General features: G+C 37.6%; 1 protein-coding gene across 3 annotated transcripts in view; it reads right to left on the bottom strand.

The window, feature by feature from the left end:
* Positions 1–17,729, bottom strand: part of ATOSA (atos homolog A) — a 67,858-nt gene extending 50,129 nt beyond the window's left edge. The window contains exons 1-2 of one of the 3 annotated variants that reach the window (XM_057722294.1): positions 17,365–17,729; positions 15,933–16,048 (exon numbers count right to left, since the gene is read on the bottom strand). In XM_057722294.1, coding sequence (XP_057578277.1) covers positions 15,933–15,948 — 16 coding nt within the window. In that variant the 5' untranslated portion in view covers positions 15,949–16,048; positions 17,365–17,729. Of the gene's footprint in view, positions 1–15,932; positions 16,049–16,358; positions 16,663–17,364 lie in introns of those variants that run through there. The other 2 variants (XM_057722295.1, XM_057722293.1) reach the window with 2 other exon arrangements.
* Positions 17,730–24,016: the final 6,287 nt, after the last annotated feature.

Consider the following 24,016-nt stretch of genomic DNA (forward strand, 5'->3'; position numbering starts at 1 on the left):
TTTGATCAAGCTCACACAGAGCAGATGACAAAAACCAGAACTGTAACCCAGATGTTTCTAGTTCTTCTAAATGCTAAAACAATCTGCAGGATTAAATATGCTGTGAAATTAATTTAAGGGGCTGGGACTATCATTTTCTTTTTAAATAAAACAAGGAAAAGAAAAGATCAGCCACCATTGTATGAGCAAGATTGAGTAATGAGTTTTGTTTGGGAGGAGGGATGTTATTACAGGGCAGTAATTTCAACTGTTTTCATAATTGTGAGCAGTCAAAAAATTTTTAACCTACTGCTCCACGTGATACTGCTCTCAGTTACCACCTCCCCCTGCCCCCCACCTCCCTAACTTTTCCAAATAGGTGTTTGGTTCTACTTTATCACATTCCACCAACATGGACTTTGGAAGCACATATTAAAGGTTGATATTAAGTTTTACTTAGTTGAGAAAGAAGTAGTAGCTAGAGATTTACCACCAGAATGCATGAATTCTTTAACTACTGAATATACCTTTTTGTGTAGAGGAAGAGTTTTTCTTTACGCAAATGCTACAGTCAACCTCTCAAAGCTTTCCATTTTCAATACAATCTCAGTTTACACAATTATTTTACCCAGCAAGCCAGTGCAGTACTTATACTTTGAATACCTCAACAGTTTCTAACCTTTTAGACCAGGAAGGTATTAGTTTCCCTGCCTAGAGAGGAGAACCAACAAGGCCTCATAAACTAAGCACCTCAAATGAAGCCTAAGCTTACTGAGAACAAATTGCCATTCCTTATTCTCAAAAACAAAATAAAACAGACCAACACATACACACCTATATTCAAACCAAAAATATCTGAGACACCACAAATAGAAACGGGTAGTAGAACATCAAAGTTCTACAAGTCTGTGCAGGCCATCTGATACTCTCTTCCTGTGGGCCAGTTCCCCTACTCCCCACCTGCACCTCTTCCAAAACAGCACAGGGAAACCTCTAGTCCTGATTCGTCTGTTGACTCAAGAAAAAAAGTCAGGAAAGACTACATTTCACTATAGGTTCCAGAGGGCAAAGGTCATGTTAGTTCTTGCTCATCATTGTATTTCTATTACTTATGTGCCAGGCACAGAGAAGGTGCTCAATGAGTATTTGTTTCAGGAGAAGAGTGGGAAAGGGATCCAACTGTCCAAAGTTTTACCATATTTAACATTAAATTCGAAAAATGAGAAGTCATTTTACCCATATACTATGTAATCACTAATTTAATGTTTCTCACAGAAGGCACTGTTCATAAGAATTCAGATGACTTTGAATAAAGAACTTTTTTGCTAAAATATGTGCATTTTGGTAGAAACATCTTAGAAATCAAGAATTTCTGAAACAAAGTCCAGGTGTTTTGTACTAAATCAAAGCAAGCATTACACGTTGTCAATCCCTTGATTTAGTATGAGTCCACATAAATTATAAAATATTAGATGCAATATACTATAGAACACAGCTTGGGCAAATTGTCTACCTTGAGCTATATTTAAGCTAGCTAAATACAGAATAAAACACAAGTTAATGGAAGACAAGGTTTGAGTGCACTAGCAGGATAGCAAAATGGCTAATAACTAGGGTGAACATAAAATTCTTTGTCCAAACAATGACACATTTAGAGTGAAAGGAGACAGCTGTGAAATAGTATTGAACATAGGGACAACAGTCAAAAACCAGGACAATCCCAGGTAGAATTTAATCCATCCCATCCCCCATGAAAATGTGAACTTCATGGTTAAAACAGATACATAAAATGGTTAACTCAAGTTAATTTTTAATGTAAATTTTTTATTCCATGAAACTCACTGATCTGAGTCAAAATTCAAAATTTATGATAGTTCATGATATCTGAAAATCTTTACAACTGTACATCAGGTTTTCCAAATGTCCTTAAAAAAAAAAGTTACCATATGCAACTCACTACACCCTAGCTTTCTTGTCTGAAGGGAAGAGAAAGACCCACAAAGCACTGACAGTGATTAGCATGCAATAGGCACTTAAATATTTTCTCAAGCATCTAATAAACGCAAGCTCTGTGCCAAGCACCATAACAAGTGTGAGGGAAGAAGTCAGATGCTGTCCTGCCCTTAGAGAACAAATACTCTAGTGAAGGAGACAGTCTAAAATCAGCAAGTGAAGGAAGCCCAAGTTGTGGTATGTGCCCTGGTCTTTCATTTCCTAGAGCATTCCAGGCTCTTTCTAAATTCAGGACTTTTACATATACTACTCCCTTGGCCCTGCAATGTTCTCCTCACTTGTTACACTGCTGGCTCCTTCTTGTCCTTGCCTCACCTTCCCACAGAGGCCTTAGCTAATCATCCCAACCAGAGGGGCCTTCTTCCTGCCCTAAGTTGTCATCCTCTTAACCTCTGTATATTTCCTTCAGAGTGCTTAGAACATGTACTTGTCTTATATGAAGAAATGTTAATATATTAACAATAATAGGTAACATTTATTGAGTTATTTCTTCAGAATCAGATATTATTCTAAGCACTTTACATGGATTACTTCATTTAACCACTATGACAGTCCTTTATTTAGGTACTATTACTAGCCCTGTTGTTCACATCACAAAACTAAAGACGAATTTCCTCTATATTTCTTAATAATAAGCTTACACTATTTCTTGACTTTTAAATTTTAGACATTATCTCTAATTTCTTCATATTTCTTTCTTTTTAGCATCCCAGTTTCGAAGATTAAATATTTCTTTCACTTTGAGCCTATTTATTACATTTGACTGTCTTTTAAAAGTGTGTATACATTACTTGGAGAAGAATGTTAAAATATAATCACCTAGCCTTTGTTTCTTTCAAGTTCCTTGAGGAAGGCTGGATGACCATGATGTCATTTCTGGTGCCAGAACCTAGAGGCAGTTGTGCTCTTGCTAGAGATAATATAGTGTAGAAAAATACTCAACTGGCTAGCAGGTAATTTAAGTTTTACCTTTGTAGTCAGAGAGGTTACTTCTTTTTCTTTGGGCCTTATGTTTTTCTCAACTGTAAAAATGAGAGACTCACACTCTCTAAGGACCATTCCAAATCTGATTTCTAGTAATAGCATAACTTTGGGAGTAATTTCAGAATAACAAAAGCATTTTCATGTCCTGAGCTCTTCGTAATGGAATTTAATCTGTACCACGATGTAACCTGATGACTTTTTTTTTTATTATTAGTCATTCACAGTCCATTGCAGATACTTGAACTCTGTAACATAAGCTACAAGAAAAAGCATAGGCCAGGGTGGTTATACGCTGGACTACAGAAATATGTCTCCAGGACCAGCATTCAGTCAACAGAATAATTACTAACATTTGAGTATACTTCCTCAAAGGCACAGATATGTTCCTTTTTCCAACTTCTGAAGAGCAACTATAACAACTTAAGAAGAACACACATGCCCAAAGAAACAATTTTTAAGAAAAGAGTTATGAATGATGGAACCTAAGATCTCTTGCTGTGCTCTTTCTACCACAATACACTGCTGAACAAACCCCTCCTATGACCAAAATTTTTTTCTTGAAGTTTTGGTGTGAAAAATATTTATTTGGTTGGGTAGGGCAGAAGATATATGTTCATTCCCTTCTTAACACAGCTAGAAAAGTTTATCAGTACTGTGGGGATCTCCTTACTCTTATAGCTCTCATGAGGTTGGAAGGCACAGGGCTTCTAATCCTACAGAGTTCATTAAGTTTCTGCCAGGAATTGTCTGGAATGAGAGAAGGAATCTCCAAGTTCATCCTGTTTTTCTTCCCTTTATTTGTTCTAACACATAGCTACTTTAAAATAAACTGTGCAGTTTACTACTTTGACCAAAGAATAACATAAAACAATAGCTATGGTATTATCAGTATTGTGTGCCATGTTAATATTTCCAAGAATTTTCATAAAAGGCAATAAATACTAATCCCCCCCTCACAAAGAATGTTGGTAAAGGGAAAACATATAGAGAAGAAAACAGCCAACAGTAGAGATGAGTGTCAGGTAATTTTTATAATACCAGGCCATAATGTAATTTTGAGAGCTAAAAAAGCTTATCTTTATGACTGTCAGATATTCAATAATATCTCTGTACTGGTTTATAATGAAATAATAGAAATGTACTGCCAAATTGTTCATCCAAGAAGTTTTCTTTAATCATATGAAACAATAATTAATGGTGCCCCACAATCAAATGAATGAAGCTCAAAATCCTTAGCCTAACATTCCAAACCCTAATCTCTCCCATTCCTCAGTAACCCCTCCAGTTCACATTAGTCTACCTGCTATCCCTCAAACACCTTTATTGCTCATCATGTCCTCTCTTCCAATCTTCCCCCTCTTAATCTCTGTAAATTTCCATCTATCCAAATCATACTGTCTTGTAAGGCTCAAGATAGCTGCTGTCTCTGCCAAAAGACAGGCTTTGCCCTGAAATTAATCACCCCAGCCAAAATTAATCGTTCCCTAAGAACTCTGATAGTAGACATTACTTTTACCATTTACTGTATTCAGTTACAAATACCTTGTATCATGCTTGTTTGTAGTTATCTCATTTGATTCTCCCAATAACCTTGAGAACTGGGAATAAATATTCCCATTTAGAAACAAAAACAGACACTGTAGAATTCATTCTTACAGTTATAAAACAAATCACAGAAAAATAATGCAAAAAATTTTCTAGTAATAAGTTTTATGTTATACCACAAAGATATTAAAATGCATGCAAGCATTCATTCAATGATAAATATTTATTGAGCAGCTATTAAATGCCAGGAACCAGTCCATGCATGGGGAAACACAGCAGTGGACAAACGCCACTAAGTCCCTGCCCTCATGAAGTTTACATTCCTATTGGGAGAAAAACAGAAAAAGCAAATAAATAAACATAGAACATCAGGTCAAGTAGTGATAAGGACTATGAAGAGTAATGCAGAGTCAAGAGATAATAAAAGAACTGTACTCTTTTGATAGGATGGTCTAGGAAGGCTTCTTTGAGGAGGTAACAACTGAGCAGAAACTCAAATGAAGTGAAAGACAGTCACAAGACTGATATTCCAAAAGAGAATAGCAAATGCCAAGTCCCCATGGTGTCAATGTGCTTGTGGTGACTGAAGAACAGCAAGATTGATGTGCATAGAGTACAGGGAACCTTAGAAGAGTACCAAGAAACGAGGTCAGAGAGGTAGCATGAGGCTTTAGGATTAAAAATGGAATTCTTCCCAATGCAAAAATAATTTAAAATATAATTCTTTTCCAACTGAAAAAGTCTTGGAATTTCACCAATACTCATTTTCCTCTTAAATCTACTTAGTCCAAGTAATGTTTTTGTTTTTTTTTAAAAAAAAGCTAAATAAAGTAAGGAAAAAACTGCTAAAATCCTAATTAACTGCCCTATTTACATGACCTAATTTTTTTCCCCAAAAGCCAATGATTTTACTCACTTATACCTTTACATATTCTTATAATGTACTCCAAAAGCATTCTACATGTTGTCCAACATCAGGGTCTAACTCATTTTCTGTGACAGAAAGCAACTTCTTTAAAAGACAGTATGATTGTAGCAATACCAGGACAACTAGAGAAATATGAACAGTATATTAGATATAAGCATTGTGCTAACAGATTTCTTGGGTGTGATAACTGTATGGCAGGTATGCGGCAGAATGTTCTTATTTTTAGGAGACACACACAGTGGTATGATGGTAAATGTTTAGCAACTGGCTCTGCAAAGGAAAAAAAAAGCCCTGGTCTTTAGCACTGCCAATTTCCATGGTATAAATACTGGTACCATTGCTGATTTCAAGCAACCACCTGATGGAGAGTTAGAAATGGACACAATCAGCTTTCATATGGTGTTACCAGCCAGTTCCATACTGAAGTACACAAGGTTGAAGTGTCATGATGTCTGCCACTTACTCTCAATTTATAAAAACAAAAACCAGAACAAAGCAAAAGAGCCCCTATATCTATCTGTTTAACTACTTATCTATCTACCAACCTACCACTTGAGAGATAGAACAAAAGTGTTAAGATGTTCACAATCTATGAAAAGTATTTGGATGTTAACTGTATGATTCCAACTTTTCCGGTGGGTCTGAAATAGAGCAAGCAATGTAAAGAAGTTTAAAGAAATCCTATGGCCAGTTCTTTTGTATATCAAAAAATTTGTTTGTATATCAAAAAATTTTTTGTATGTCAAAATTTTGCGAAGTATACTATGATATAGAGCTTTTTTTTCTTTCTTTTTTTTGTTTTTTCTTTTTTTCTTCTTCTTCACTAGAGCTTCAACCTAAAGTTATCTTTACGATCAAAACCTTGGGAATTCCCTGGTGGTCCAGTGGTTAGGACTCCACATTTTCACTGCTGAGAGCCCAGGTTCGATCCCTGGTCAGGGAGCTAAGATCCTGCAAGCTGTGCAGTGTGGCCCCCTCCCCCAAAAAAAAATCAAAACGTTTAAAAAAAAAGCAGTTTGCCAATATTGAGTGCTAAAGTTATACATTCTCTTACTACTACGAATTTAAGTAGAAGTGACCCACAGGATAATGCAACAAACCATGATACCTCTTCACAAAAGAAAATGGATGATTTGGTTTAAAAATGTAAAAGAATTCTCTGATGTCAGGATAAAGTTTTATAAATGGCCTGATTTCAGCTACTGTTATTAAATTTTAATTCTGTTCAGAATATATGTTTAATAAGTGGGAAAATAAAAAATGGAACTTCATATTAATTTAAAATGTTAATTCCTAACTACAACCTAGTTGTGCTCTCAAGAAGGATAAGTTTTAAAGTCCAAATAATAGTCATACTTTGAATATATATTATTATTTATAAATAATAATACATAGTAAAATAATAATAAATAATTATAAATAATAAGTTATGACTACATTTGCAGGCTAGCCTACCAAAGATTTCTTAACCTATAATATTAGGCCATTTCTTGCAGCATCAAGGAGCAAGTCTAAATTCTGGGTCACAGAAGCAGAAGGGCCATGCTCCAAGCACTGAATCAATCCTAGCTAATATTCTAAAATGAAGAAAAAAGCAATTTGGGGCATCATCTGACCATTCTAATAATTTCCATCAACCTCCTTCTAGTGTCCACCCCCACCCCAATCTCTTTGCCTTAATGCTGCTCTAAATGCTCATAATGGTGTATGATCACCCAGAAATAGTTGGTGTGCTCCAATTACCTACTTTCCCTCTCTCCTTGCGTGCACATTACAGATGTGTAGTTCAATACCGGTTTTGAGTTCCTTTAGTTGTATATTCTAGAATACAAGGTTCAGAGTGACAAACAATAAGGGTCTGTTGATCGCTTATGCCTTTTAATGATTAGCTTTCACAACAGAGCACTGAAACATTCATTTCCTCAGTGCAGCTGATCCAAGCTGTGTATCTTTGGAAATAAAACACTAACCAATCCCTATCCTGTGCCAGGCACATGCTAGGTGCTGAACCACAGGTTCTCAGTTCATCTTTCCCACAATCCTTAAGGTTGATGGTATTAGAACAAAAAGAACTGAAGTTCTGACAGGTTATGTAATTTGCTCAAGGTCATTTGGCTGATAAGTGCTTGAAGTTAGAATTTCTATCTAAGTGTGACCCGAAAGCCTTAGGGTCTTAACTCTTCCTTTTAAGGACACATTTGAGCTAATTTTATAACAAAATATGGCCATCATTTCAATATGCCTCAGAAATGTATAATTAAATACACATTTATTAATCTAAATGGATCTCTTGTTGGTGTAATGTCAATCAGGATAACAGGGGGAAACTTTAAAAACAGTAAAAACCAGGCACTGTGTGAATGGATATTTTTAGACAGAATGACCCCACCTAAGCTACAGTCGGGAGTACCTGGCCCTTTGCTCATCTGTACCAATGATCCTGTCCGTAGGGCAAACCAGTCAACACATACAGCATTTCACACCTTACATAGTTCTTTGACACGTTATCTTACCTGAAGCTCAGAAGCAACACTTTGGGCCCAGTATATTTTACAGATGAGAAAACAGGTTTGGAAGTTGATCAAGTCATGGAACCTATAAGTGACAGAATGAGCCCCAAATCTAAACTCTAAGTCCTTTGAGTCTTTATCCTACCTATACTCATAAGTATACACAAATTGGTGGTTGCACAGCAAAGAGCTACCAGCAAATGTTTGTGTGTGGATCATTTAAGTAGATGTATATAAGCTGGGGACCACCAATACCAAACAGCTTTTACCTACTCCTTAGTTATTTTGTAGCATTTTATTTCAATTTAGTGAAATTTACTCAATTTTAAAATATAATCTTTTTTTTAAACTTTTTATTTATATTATAGTTGATTAAAAATGTTGTGATAGTTTCAGGTGTACAGCAAAGTGATTCAGTTATACATATACGTGTATGTATCTATTCTTTTTCAACTTCTTTTCCTATTTGGGTTATTAAATGACATTGAGCAGAGTTCCCTGTGCTATACAGTAGGTCCTTGCTGGTTAAATATAACGTTCTTGTAAGTTAAGTTATGGGCAAATATATCAAATCTATTTTTTTAAATTAGGTATAAAGTTGTGATAATAGCCTAATAGTCAATAATGCAAGCAAATCCCTTAAGTGAGAGTATTTCAGTTGGTGTCAGTAAAACAATCAACGATTGTTAATCATCTACTTCCATTCATATTTGCTCCACAAATATTGGGATACACTAGTGATTCATTCTTTCAGCAAATATATATTAAGCACCTCCCATGCACCTACCATGTATAAGGCTATCTGCTAGGTGACAGAAATACAATTGTGAACTAGAGACAAGGTTCCTGTCCTTATGGAACTTAAAATTTACTTGCAGAGACAGACAATAAGCAAGGAAAAAAAATCACAAAATGTAAATGTTATGAAGGAAACAGCCTGCAGAGACACAGAACAACAAAAGACACTAATTTAATAAATAATAATAGCAGCTAACATTAACTGAGCACTTTAGAGTAGTCAGAGACCATCTCTCTGAAAAGTGATATTTAAACCAAGTTCAGAAGAATGACAAGGAGCTAACCATGTGATGACTGGGGAGAAAGGCTTTTCACGCAGAAGAACAATGCACACAAGGCTGTGAATGGTCATCGAAAACCTAAAAGGTGGCCAATGCAACTGGGCATATTGAACAAGAGGAAGAGATGCATAAAGCCTTATTATAATTTTACTGGATGAGTTTCTTTTATATGAAAAGGAATATATGAGAAATCTCAACTAAGGTTATTGCTAGGTCTGTCTTTGGTATTATACATGAATTAATGTCTAATATTTTGAATAGCTACTGGCATTTTTAGCCAGTCCATCCTGTTTCAGTTTAATAAGAAAGTCTGACATAATTAATGTCAGATTTTTCACCCACTTGAGCAAAGACAGAATTAACTGTTGACAAATTGACTTTGGTTTATCTACTCAGAAAGAAATACTGTTTCCTTGTACTACAATTTTGCTTTTTCATTTTTAAAAAGTCAGTATTAAGTCAGAATTTCTAACTTTAACACTCCCTCAGTTTTTAAAACCCTCAGCCTTAAATGGGGGAAAATATTACTATAATTAGACACAAAGTTGAGAAGGACAAAAGAATAAATGAATATAAATATTCTTCATTTAACAACTTTCTTTTTTTCTATACTTGTTCACAATGCAGACTGCTCAGGTCCCATGGGTTTCTTCACTTTTTGAAAAGAAAGTCAGCTTTTGAGTCACTCTCCCTATGTACACATTAGCCTCTCAATTCTGCCTTCCAATTATCTTTTTTCTCATCCTTCAAAGAAATGACAGTGTTCCATCCACTGATTCATTTCCTTCTTACTGGATGACAGGCAAAAACATAGGGAACCTCTGTGTTAATCCCTTTAGTCTTGAATCTCAGAAGTTGTAACAAGCCAGCAATTATTTGACAGCTACTGATGTGTTAAGACGCATCAGTGTAAATGGATGAAAGACCAACAGCAGTCATTTTTGGACTTGAGATCACAGTGAGTATACAAAACATGTATAGCTGAATTAGCCCCTTTCTTTTGTCCTCCCCAGCTTTCCCTAAATGACTGACTTCTTAATTAGAATATGTCCAGTTGTAGCCAGAGCAGTTCACATTTGAATGTTTGCTATGTCCCAGCCATAGTTCTAAGCACATTACATACACTAGCTTATTTACTCAAAATAACCATAAGGCAAGGTACTATTACTTCCTCCATCGTAAAGATGAAGAAGATAAGGCACAAATAAGATAGTTTTCCAAAATTACAATAATTAGCAAATCTGTTTTTCATTTTCCTCAGGCCTATTTTTAAACAAATTTGGTCCCAATATAGTATTTTAATATAACATACTCCTACCAGTCAGAGTTAAGAGCATGTACCCAAGCTTACTTCAAATCTGGGCTAGCCCTCTTACTAGCTGTGTAACCTTGGGTAAGTTATCAAACCTCTCTCTGTGACTCAGTTTCACTTATCTATAAAATGGAGATGACAATAGCATCTAATTCCTTGAAAAATTGTGATAATTAAGTGACTTATACATGTAAATTACTTGGAACAGTGCCTGGCACATGGTATGTAGAAGAGTTAGCTGTTATTAGTAATAGCACCATCACCACCTCCACCCAGGGAATTTAGCAAAAGCCTGCTCTATTTAATCTAGTCAACACTTCTTTTCCTCTAACATCTGTCATTTCTATTGTTTGATTTACATTGCCTAACAATGAACTATTCTTAGCAAGTAAGCAACACATCTAACTCCCATGTTATTTTTTTTCTAGTCCTTACCACTTCTTTCCTATTTCAGTTGCCCTGGAAGAACTGTTTGAGATTAAAATGGTTTGCATTATATTCTAGGTAAGTTCATAAGCCACTGCAATACTAAAGCTAAAGCCTAAATTTGTAATACAATCAAAAAGGGGGTGTCTTAGCCCATTCACTCTGCTATAACAAAATACCATAAACTAGATGGCTTATAAACAACAGAAATTTATTTCTCATAGTTATGGAGGCTGGAAAATCCAAGATCAAGGCACTAGCAGATTTAGGGGTCTGGTGAGGACCAGCTTTCTCACTAGGCAGCTGTCTTTTCATTATAACCCTGGATGGTGGAAGGGGTGAGGACACTTTCTTGGGTCTCTTTCATAAGGGCACTAATGCCATTCATGAAGTCTTCACCCCATGACCTAATCACCTACCAAAGGCCCCCACCTCCTACTACCATCGTCTTGGGGCTTAGGACTTCAACATATGGATTTGGGGGGGGCCACAAATATTCGATCTATAGCAGAGCAAAAAAACTAAGCATTCCTCTCAACTTTAACCTCAAAAAATCAAATTACTTGGTATTTTATTTGTGGAGCAGGTTTTGCACTAAGAGTTTTTACTTAAAAATCATAAATGACCTATAATATGTGTTCAAATATGAACTGAAACACAGTATGTTTAAATTATTAATGCCTTGATGATTTCCTAGAAGTTATAGACCTTAACTTTTCATAACAGTTGATAAGCTCAGACAACATTCTTAGAAATGTCTGATGAAGAAACTGTTTCTAACCAAAGCATAAAGCATAGCAAAAATTTACATTTATCTTTTAAATTAAAAAGATTTTGATTCTACTTAAATTGTTGTACAGTACCATGAGCTGAGGACTTCTGAAACCTTTGGGACTTTAGAAATCAAAACAGAAGTTTATATTCTATTATTTTGAAATATATTTTTACAGGAAAAAATATCATGCATTCAAAAATATACAAAATTAGAAATACCATACATTTATAACATAAATGAATATTAAATGTTAAAAACATAAAAGGTTTTAATTGCTTCTAAGCAAAGACCATACTTTACATATCTCCTGAAACACTGGGCATTCAATATCTAACTAGGATCAGATCCAAACTTTACATCCTTGAGTACAAGGTGGAGTAACATTGTTTAACCTCTCTGGCTGTCTAGCTCTAGTCAGAGTTTAACACCATTTAAAAATACATTCCCAGGAAGCTTGGTTCACCCATGCCATCCCCTAATATAGAAATTAAGATATAATTGTAATAACAAATGACAAAGAAATAAATTACACACACATCAAGCATCCTTTTGTAGCTCTTTTATCTTCTAAGATAACGATACATTAAAAGCCTATTAAATCTGCTTGAGCCTTAGCAGGTTACAGGCTATGAGTGCAAAACAAAATAAGATACTATTAGGTTATTGTACATTTGACTATTTCCTTACCTCTGTTGAATTTATTTTTATAACTGACCAACACATAAGCATCTGTAATATCTTGTTTAACATGATAATTATCATTTATTAAAACCTACTATGTGCTAACCAGTGTCATATTTCATTCTAACAACTATGAGAAGTTGGAATTATCCCCATTTTATAGACAAAGAACCTGAGACTCTCAGAGATTCATCTGATGAAGATTACATAGCTAGCAAGTAATGGAGCAAGGATACAAATACAGGTCTGATTCCAAAACCTGTGCTAATGATAACATCAAAGACTCATCTTTGGCAGCATTGCACAAGTAATGTTATATAACTGCTTAAAAACTAAAAAAAAAGAAAAAAGAGAAAAAAAAGATTTACCTCAGACTACAGTAAAATTCTATTGACTACTGTGAAATGTAGCCATTGCACAGTAACAACTTCATTATCTGAAAGTACAGTAAGAGGTCTCCTAATTTTCACTTAATCAACTAGCAAGACTGCCCAATGCTTTCCATATTCTCCATAAAAGCAAACTGACAAGATACTAGCAGCTAATAAATTACTTTCCAGTTGCCTGCATGCTTCTACTCCCACTAGTTGAGCTGTATGCTTAACTAGTATCTGGTGTTTGTTCCCAAACCAGCTTATGCCACTCTATAATAACAAATTTATTTAAATACTGTATAACCCAATGAAACAAATGCAAAAAAAGGTTATTTCTGTGAAAACTATTTGGATGTTTTGGAAAGAGCATGTTTTAATGAACATAATTTGGATGAATATATATTCCCTCTCCCCCCAAGACAAATTCCTGTTGACTACACAAATATCCCATAATTTCTAGTGTACACAGACACCTATAAAATTGTGTGAAACATTAAAAAAGAACTTTACATTTTTTAAATGTAAAATATTCCATCCCTGGATTTCTTTGCAAAGTCTTATTCCACTTTAAAGAAATCAAAAGTAAAAATCCTAGGTGTACATTTTTGGTGTGGTTTACACAGGAAAGATCATATCTAATTCTGAAAAACAGACCCCATATCACCCCCTAAAAAGGCCTTGAGCCAAAACCAAAAGACAGATGAAATAATTAAGGCTGTTATTTTTTCTGATTCCTTACTTTAACTTTTTAGATTAGCCAACCAACTACCACATGCAACCATGTAGGATAAGAGGGTCCTTTTGTACTTATTTAGAAACTCTCTGAAGCACAGCTGTATTCCACTCAGCAAATACCTCAGGGTTTCTGCACTAGAATTCACATACTTTCTCAGCTTCTGAATGAATATCTGAAGGTTTTCCTATTTACTCTCATTTTTTAGAGAACTAAGTGCTAAGCATGGTTATCTAGCTCTTTATCCCAGAGGTTAAAAGCAGTGAAATTAAGCATATTGACAACAAAGACTGTTGACAGCTTGGGAATTCAGAAATCAGATCTTAAAAAAAAAAAAAAATAGGCTAAAGTGGTTTAAGCTAGAGGCAAAAAAAAAAAAAAAAGAAAAAAGAAAAAAAACTGTCTACATATCATGATTACTACTGAAAATATTTTTGGCATTTAAAGAGTAAAGTTTCAGTTATCCAGAAAATTAACTCATATAGAATAATTTCTTAGATAGCAATGAGGAAAAGTGAAGTATTACTGTTGTCTAGCTCTCCCATAATTGTGCCTTGCCAACTACAGGTCACGAAATCAATTCAATGGGTTATGCAAGCGACTTTTAAAAACAGAAATAGAACAGAAAATACAAGACCACATTGCATAGTAAGTGTAAGTACGTTTTGTGAAAAGTTTATTTCAGTATTTCTATAATACTTTGCAAAGTAAAAGATACTTACTCTAGGTCCTGGTCAAAAGAAAGCCATGGGCCTAAAGACTCATATAAAATATAGTCACAATACTAAATTTTCAATCCCCTCATTTTTACTTCATAATGCTAAAGAAAGCTACAATTTCAAGGAGAAAAAGTTCACTTCTTTAGGAGTCTTTTTTTTTTTTTTTGGCTTTTTTTTAAGCTCTTTATTTCAATATAATTGCTTTACACTGTTGTGCCAGTTTTTGCTGTACAACAAAGTGAATCAGCTGTATTAATACATATATCCCCATATCCCCTTCTTTAGCAGTCTTGATGCATAAATGTATTTACTTTTCCTAGTAACCTACATTAATATATAACATTTTATCATGTTTAGTACTAGTTTGGGCTAAAATAGAGATTGTGTGCAAATACAAATTTTTAAACTGCTTAGGCCCTTAAAGCAACTTTTGACAACAACCAAAAAACCCCCAAAGCCAAAAAACCCCAAAAAACCTATAGCGACTTTGATTTTATTTGCTTGTTTATTCTGAGATGCAATTACTGACCCTGGCACCATCTTTCCAAAGTCACTGATGTAATCTAAAAGTCTGAACTTGGCATTCTATACAAGCAACCTGCTTAGTAGCAATATACTTGCTAATACTTAATGCATACAGAGCTGATTTTAAGAAACAACCAAATACTTAAAACTAATTTAAACCACTAAATTAAGTATGGCTTTCTCCACTTGTTTCTAGCGCATTTTAAGACAATATTACCAAAGATGTATTTTCATAGAAAAGAAAATTTGACTTTCTAATCCACTTTGAAAAAAAATCTAGAAAAAATAACCAGCTTAATACAGATCTTTTGAAATTTTTAAATTTAATTTTTTAAAATTATAGTGTCTTTCTTTTAGTCTTATTTATTTATTTATTTTTGGCCACGCTACGGCCTGCAGGATCTTAGTTCCCCCACCAAGGATCAAATGCGTGCCCCCAGCAGTGGAAGCACAGAGTCCTAACTGCTGGACTGCCAGGAAATGTCACATATCTTTTGTTAAATGAGCATCTAATTCATAAGGATAATTAACATTTCCAATCTGAAAGTCTCAGATTTGGAAGGAATTCTGTCACCTAGTCCAACTCCCTACCAAATACAGTAATCCTCTTCCTACAATGTTCCTTGGAATCAAATTCCCATATGACTGAAACTCTTAACTACCACTATATTAAAATCTTCTGAAGTTGGTCCTTGCCATTAGTCAAAAGTAGATTGATAAATGAGTTTTCAATTCCTTTGAAGTCCTTGAAAAACACAGTGTATATATTATCCCCATAGTCCTGAAAACACAGGTTCGGAAAAGAAATGGCACATTTACAGTACTTATTATAGAGATTTCAGTAGCCCTGTCCATATGTTGATATATTGAACAAAGCCCTGGAGTACTTTGCAAACTTTTAGAGTTTGCCTAAAGCACAAAAATCAGCAATGACAAATAATATTTGTTAACTCAACCTCAAATTTTCTCAGTTTATCAAGTTCAAATTCTCAGATTGAAAAAGCTTGTAAACGTCTTTAAAATTGAAGTTAGATTGACTGTACCTAAAAATGAGTAATGTAACTCTAAAATGATACCAAGTATTGTGGCAACAGATACAAATGCTGTTCTTGACAATTTCATTTTTAAGAGCTCTTGAAACTAATACTTTGAAGACACTTCTGAGGAATGCATTCTCCCACCTAGTTCCTAACTCTTCCATGTGCCCTTCTCTACCTTACCAGCTGGAATCTGTAATAGAAACAAATAATCATATGTAATTTACAAAGAGTTGATCCTGCTGCAGAATTCGGTTAACGTTTCTAAAATGGGGCGCACACACACAAATTCTACTTAAATAAATTATTTACCTCGGTCTGGCTTCATTTTCACGCCAATTTCCACCCAAGGTGCTGTGAAATACACGTGTGGGTTCTTTTAACAGGTTCGCCGCTGATTTTGTGGCTACTGCTCCGTTTTCAAAACGCTAAAAGATCAAAATAAAATTAATCTGGTCCTGCCCTAACACTCGATCTTGCAAGAAAACTACTGCTAACAGGCCTCTTCCTGGCACTAAGAACGGTGACAGCACCATCCGCAGGTCTGAAAAAAGCAAAACTCTGCACCGCCTCCCCCTTCTCCTCCGGACCAAGCACCCCTCTTCCCCGCCCCTGTGCTCTCCAGGCCAAAGTGTCCTTCTTTGACACAGCGTCTCTGAACCAAAAGGAAGATCTATTTATAACCTGAAGGTACAGGCAGGGGAAAAAAATGGATTCAAGCAACACAAGCTAACTAACCCCTTTGTAAAAAACACCGCTGCGAACAGTGGCACCTCCACAGTGGCTGGTATGGAAACGCTCCGGCCTGATGACTTGGGCGCAGGAAACTCTTCAAGACCCCAAGCGCCTCGCCGACAGCTCCGCCCGTCCCGCCGGACCTCACCTGTGTAATTACCCTCAGGCTAGTCTTCCTGCCTCCACCGCGGCCAAGTTTACACAATGAGAGGGTCAGAAAGAAACGCGAGTCATCTCCTCGCGCCCAGCCCCCAGTCCGAAACGAACTCTACTGGGCGGTCCCGGGTCGCCCCCGCCACCCCCCGGCCCTGCGAGGCCGAGCCTGAGGCCGTCCCGGGAAGGTGTTTACAGACGGGCTCTCGCCCCTGCCCGGCGCAGCCTGCCCGTGAGGGCCCCTTCCGTCCCGCCGCGGCCCCGGATTTCCTTCAGCCCCGCCGTCCGGAGCGTCGCGCCGGCCCCTCTCCCCGCCGGAGAGTTGTTTTCATGGCTCCCTCAGCCAACCTCTGCTGACTAACTCGCTCTCCTCTCCCGTCCCAATCCCTCCTCCTCTTGGCACTTCTCTCCGCCGCTCGCCCAGCGGCTCACATCACACTCCCACCTCAGACGTGAGGCTCCGAGAGGCGCAGGGCCGGCGAGAGCGGAGTGTGGCGCGCAGCGGCCGCCGGGGCTGCGTTAGGGGACCATGGGGGCCCAAGACGACAAGCCCGACGCGGCTCCCCGGCGCCCCTGTGGCCATCCACCCCCGCCTCGGCCGCCGCCTCGCTCCGCTCCCGGCGCTCAGCCCCTCGCCCTGCCCTACTCGCACCCGAGCCCCGCGGCCCCCGGGCTTCGCCCGCCCGTCGCCCCGGCCGGCCCGCTCGCCCCGCGCCTCTGCCAGCTCCTCGCCCGCCCGCTGTCTCTAGCTCTGGCGCCTCAGCTCCCGGTCTCCCTCGCTCGCCCAGCTCTTTCTCTGCTGTTTGCCCTGTCAAAATACTGCCCGGGTCACGTGTCCCAACAACAGCCAACCCACCGCTCGTCACTTCCTCCCCGGCGGCCTCTGCGGCGGGCGCCCGGTTGTTATAGCAACGCCCGGCGCGCCCCGGGGCGCTAGCCTGGGGGCCTGGGTTTCTTTGCAGGTGCTCGCGGCTGCGAAGGGCCGGCGGAGCCGGGGAGGCCCGAGAGGCGCCGGGCGCTTCGGCGGCGCTCGCTTCCTGCCCGGGCTCCAAGCCGGCTGCGTCGCGTCTGGCACCAGGAACCGGAGCTGCGCAATTAGGGCACAGGGTAACTGGGGAGATGTCATCCGAGGACCTGCCCCAGACGTGGAGGATAATTATAGTCTCCTCCTCCTCCACACGGGATGCTGGCGCAGAGTTGTGAGCTAGCCCCGAGTGGCTTGCAGTGCAAGGTGCAAGCCGGATCTAATGTGGCCGAGACAGGGGAGTGGGCAGCCATACGCTTCAGAGATTGGGGAGTTTAAGAACAAGAAGCCCCCCTCACCCTAGATCTTTTTCAGATCCCTAGGGATTTTAGTAGGATTCGGAACCCAAGCTCCCGAGGCACTCGCTGTGCTAAAAATAACTTTTATAGCCTCTAAAACACTGACTCATGGTAGGAGGACACGTTTGACACCGTGTTATTGTTGGGGAGCTGTAATTTTGTTGTGCTCTAACAATGTGACGTGATGACATTTCGTGCTGCGATGTTGTGTCATCATTTCAACACAAACAGATGACAAGGATCTGCTGTAATTTAAAAAAGCAATCCCTATTAGTTACTCAGTTTATAGACAAAGTACATATGGGGTTGTGAGCTCAAAACAGAGACATAGAGAAGTGCAAAATTTGCAATCCTCATTGGTTTCATTTAGAAAAAGACTTTTTTTTTTTTTTTAGAAATAACTTTGCATACAAGAATCACAACAGGAAAGTACTAGGATAGGTCTTCAGTCTTTCTACTCTTCTGAGGTTTCCATACTTTTACAGTGAGTATGTTTACTTCCACATCAGAAAAGTTTTTGTAAATTACAAGATGAGAGTGCATTTTTTTTTGCCTCAAATCTGTCAAATACATGAAATTTTTATTATGAAAAAATAATATTTTCTGGATGTTTTCATATGTACAGTAATATTACATATGCAACTGCAATTGGAAACCTGAACTCTAAGATTGTAACTAATCAAAACAGGACAGAACATTCAGGAGGGTAACATTCATTTTCATGGGAAATGTTCTGGCATCATGAAGATGAAACTTCTGATAAATGGCAACAGTTCCTTAATCTATGTAATAGCTACAAATGTTAACTTCCAGTGGATTTGACTTTGATATTATTGAATACTGTATTATGTAGTTTATGAACTGAAGCTTTGCTTGTTCTAACATCACTTCTCAATTAACCTTGGTAAGGGGAAACAGAAAGATCACTTAAAGATAATCCAAAATCCTAAATTTAGCACAACAACTGGGACCAGATGACAGCTATTGTAAAGGCTTACTGGATGAACAGGCAGCAAGATCTGTGATTTAGCTCCTCTTCCTCTGCCGAATTTGCAAGAAGTAGAAAGAGCAGATAAACGTTGAGAGTAGAGCTGAGAATATTGGATAATCTGGAAAACAAAAGAATTCTCTTTTAAACAATTAAGTTTTAACAGCACATGGGTAAATGATGATGTCTGAACATTTGTTAGACTACCTTGAATCTTTTTATTGAGAATCTTAAATTTGTTGAAAAATTGGAGATCATCATGGCAGTGGAAAGAGTATTTTAAAAGAGGTGTATTTTTGACTCATTCATTCATTTTTCAAATTATTTTTTCACTCGGGCCACATTTACGGAGCACTTGCTGTCTGCTAGGCATATGCTAGTTTCAGAGAGCACAAAAGTCACCAAAAACAGGGTCATTACTCTCATGGAGCTTACAGTATTTACTACCATTGCGTGGCCTAGATCAAGTCACATTCTACAGCCTCTTTTAACCAATAAAAATGAGCTGTTTGGACTCAGTCAGTAAATAATCTCTTTTAATTCCAAAACAATCCTGTAATTGTATAATGCTAGAGAGTTGGGTAATCAGTGGGTGGCATAAACTTCATACGTGAAGAATACGTTTTCATTATACTTTTGGTGTTGTCTTATAATAATAGGAGCTTGTCTTCGGTTGAATTGTGCTTTCCAAAATATGTTGATGTCCTAACATTTATACCTGTGAATGTGACCTTATATGGAATTAGGGTCTTTGCAGATTTAATCCAGTTAAGATGAAGTTATGCTGGAGTGGGGTGGGTCCTAAATCCAATTACAGGTGTACTTATGAAGTGAGAGAGATTTGAAGACAGAGGAGACACGAGGAAGATGGCCATGTGACCAGACAACAGAGATTAGAATGATGCAGCTGCAAGCCAAAGAGTGCAAAAGATTGCCGGGAGCCTCCAGAATCTAGTAAGAGGCAAGGAAGAATTCTTCTCCAGAAACTTCAGAGCGAGTATGTCCCTGTCAGTATCTTGCCTTTATCCTTTTAGTCTTCAGAACTGTGAGAGAATAAATTTGTCTTAAGCCACTCAAGCTTGTTGTATTTTGTTACTGTAGCCCTAGGAAACTTGTAGAGAACTCCAGCAAAGAATATTGCCATAATTTTTTCTTGGCCTGTAAGTTGCATTGCTGATACTGCAAGTTTTCTAAAACTCCCAGGTTCTGAATGGTCACCAAATCATGGAGATCTTTAATTCTGTAAAAATTACAGTAAATCAGTTGGAAATGTGAAGAAAATCTCTCTAGTGTCACAAAAGAACAACTTTATGATCATGAATAAGTGAGAATCATCACATGAAAATACACTTTTTTAAATATGGTGATTGCTAGATCTGTTTTCACCATATTGTGGAAATAAAGACTAGTAGAATTAATTAAAAGGTATCGATAAGTCTTCTAAGGTAAATAAAAAAATATCAAACTGTGTACTTTTAGTTCTTGAAGCAACAAGAGGAAAGGCAAGCTATCTTTTCCATATCTAAATTGTTTCCGATTGTTCACTCATATTTATTACAGTTCATTTCTTCCTAAGGGAGAAAGATCATGGAATCATTGCTAAGGTATTGGTTCCTGTAAACAACCCTCCACCTTCTTTTCAATCGGTTGGCTAATTTGTCTTTTTTTGAGACTCCTGTTTGTCCACCTTCTTTAACCACAGGTATAAGGAAGTGAAAAATGATTCTTTCTGGTTCCTCCTCACAGCAGTGACTGTGGTACTTAGAAATACAAAAGCCTCTAAACTTCAAGCCATGGAAACCTTTAATCTGAAGGTTTGCTGAGCTGCTAGAGGTCTCTGAGCCGTCAAGACTTAAGATCTTTCCAAAAGTTAAAAATAATTGCTCATTTTTGTGACGGTAATTGTGCTCAGCACTTCACATGTATTATACATTTGATCCTGAGAGGGTGATATTATCTTGTAGATTAAGAAACTGGGGCTCTGAGGTGAGTAAGTTTCCCAAAGCTACAGTTAATAAGTAGGAGAAGCCTGCTTTCTAAATGGGTTCATTAAATTTCCATCACAACACGATAAAGTAGGTTACATTATTTCAAATTTTTCAAATGGGGAAACTAAGACTCAGAAACATTGAGAATGGTTGCACTTTTGAAATGTAAATTGCTTTATGTAAACTTAAGCTCAATACTTTGAGATATAAGTTCTTAATAGAATGGCTCTGGTTTGTTATATGTGAACTCTGAAGAGCAAATAGTCACACTTAGTTAATAACAGCAGCTAATATTTCTTGAGCCCTTAAATAATAAGCACTGTACTGAGTGCTTTATAGCTATTAGTTCATTTAATCCTCACAATATCCCCATGAAGTATTATTATCCCTATTTTATAATCAAATAAACAGGAAAAGGGAAGTTAAGTCACATGCCCAAGATCAAGCAGTCAGGAAGTGTCAGAGCCAGGATTCACACCCAAGGAGCCTGACTGTGGAGCTTAAATTCTCAACCACCACCTCGTACTGGTCCCATATAGTTTGATTTTCCACCTCAACCCTATATCTTACTGCCACTGGGCTACTGCCATTTCCCCCTCATAATGTCCCTCCTCAATTCCTATCTAAACCCCTGTGGACTTTCAGGGCCCAAGAGCTTACCTCACAATGCCTTCTGACACCAACACTCACACACACCCATCTGTCTTTTCTCTGAACTCACGTTTTATTTACGATCTTAAAACCACATATATATTTTCTATCTTTTTATGGGCAGAGGTGAACTGTGACCTCGGGTTGCTTTTTATTTCTTGTGTTGACTGACACCGGGCTGGGCATAGAGCCGCAACTAATTACTGAAGACCTGAGGCCACCACTATTCTCTAGAACTGCTCTGGCCAATACAGTAGCCACTGGTCACATGTGGCTGTTGAACACTTGTAAAGTGACTAGTGAAACTGAGAAAGTGAATTTTCCATTTTAATTAATTTAAATTTAAATTGACTGGTTCTTAATTCCATTATTAGAAAATTAAGTATGTTTGGAACAACTTGGGTATGTGAATCTACTTTTTCCAACTGCAAATTGTAGGAAATGTAAATATAGATCTATTATGTCTTTTTTCCCCAACCAATCTTTTTTTTATTGTAGCAAAATTCACGTAACATAAAATTCACCATTTTAACCATTTTAAAGTATACAATTTAGTGGCATTTAGGACATTCACAATATTGTGCAACCATAACCACCATCTAGTTCCAGAACGTTTCCAACACCCTAAGAAAACCCTGTACCTACCATTTAGCAGTCACTCTTCGTCCTTCCTCCCCCAAGTCCCTGGTACCCACAAGTCTGCCTCCTGTCTGTATGGAATTACCTATATTACATGTTTCACATAAATGGATCAGCCAACATTTTTCAGGCTCAACACCTGCTAGGCATGAAGGGTACAAAGAAAGATAAATATGACATTCTGCTCTTAATGAGATTACTTCCAACTGGGATGAAACAGATTAAAAAAATCATTGTACAGTGTGATCTGACAATTATTGTAATAAAAATATGAACATTGTAAGAAAACAGATGAGGGAGATAAGGGATGCTGCAAGAAGTAAGATCTGAATTTGGGCATGGGAGCAGGAGCTGGCTAGACCAATGAGGGCTGGGCAGGAGGGTAGTGTGGAAAAGAGGCAGCCAGAGTAAGACAGGGAGACTGTGACCGAAGCACTAGATCAATTATTTCTAATGAAAGTTTAGCATCCAAATTGAAATGTGCTGTAAGTCTAAAATAGACACCAGATTTCAAAGACTTAGTATGAAAGAATGTAAAATATCTTATTAATACTTTAAAAATGTTGATTACGTGTTAAAATGATCCATATTTTAGATAGATTTGGTTGCTTTTAAAAAAATTTTAATGTGGCTACTGGAAAATGTAAAGTTACATATGTAGCTCACATAATAGTTCTATTAGACAACACTGCTCTAGGACTTAGTGGCTTAGTAGCAACAACACAAAAGAGTTTGAAAATCAGCTATGCTCCCCAATCAAGTGATGCCTTCTAGCAGTTCAAATTTAGGGCTAATGGATTTACTGCTTGCTCTAATCCTATCAAGAGTTCTATGCATCCTATGGGAATTCCCTGGTGGTCCAGTGGTAGGACTCTGCACTTTCACTGCTGAGGGCTTGGCTTCAATCCCTGGTCAGGGAACTAAGATCCTGCAAGCGTCACAGTGCAGCCAAAAAAAGAGAAAAAGTTCTATCCATCATAATGAAACTTGAATGCACCACAAAATGGTGAGAGCACACCTTAAATATAGTAGACACAGTAGTGAATGAACCTTCCAAACACACACGTTTAAATTCAGTAGAGTTTCATAGAAATTATTCTCCCCTTCATGCCTGTTAAAGGCTCACACACAGAACTACCTTGCTCCCAAGGAGGTGTGAGCTATTTTTAGAAGCAGTAATGGGTAGACTTCACTGAACAGTTAAACTCTCCATGAGCTGGTAGAGACACTAAGCCTATTATAAATCAAGTTACTGGTCCTTTAAATCTTTTCATCAGAATATATCAGTTCATGGGCTTCCCTGGTAGCACGGTAATTAAGAATCTGCCTGCCAATGCAGGGTACACTGGTTCAGTCCCTAGGCTGGGAAGATCCCACATGCCCTGGAGCAATTAAGCCCGCTCCACAGCTACTAAAGCCCTAGCACCTAGACCCCATGCTCCATAACAAGAGAAGCCACCACAATGGGAAGCCCGTGCATCTCATAGAAGAGTAGCCCCCATTCTCTGCAACTACAGAAACCCTGCGAGCAGCAACGAAGATCCAACACAGCCAATAAATATAAATAAATAAATAAATTTATAAAAAAGGGTATATCAATTCATTGCATCCTAATGAGAATTTCACGATAGTGCTTTTCATTGTAAAAAAAAAAATCCATACCATTTGACTTGAATGTAGATATAAACAACAGCAGTGACCTCTGTTTCAAAATGTACGTGATAAACTAAATGATCAGATATTTTAGGAGAAAATTTTTGAGCAGAGTCTTATTCTTCAAAAAAGTTTGTAAGAGGCAATCCTAGGTTATTATGCTATTAGCTTTATAAGAAAGAAAAAAAGGTTTGGAAGACTGTACAAAAATAATGCAGAAAATCTCCAACTCCTTTTCACAAATGGGAAAATTCATAATTGAAACT

This window comes from Hippopotamus amphibius, chromosome 2 (genome assembly GCF_030028045.1).
Source record: "Hippopotamus amphibius kiboko isolate mHipAmp2 chromosome 2, mHipAmp2.hap2, whole genome shotgun sequence".
NCBI lineage: Eukaryota > Metazoa > Chordata > Mammalia > Artiodactyla > Hippopotamidae > Hippopotamus > Hippopotamus amphibius.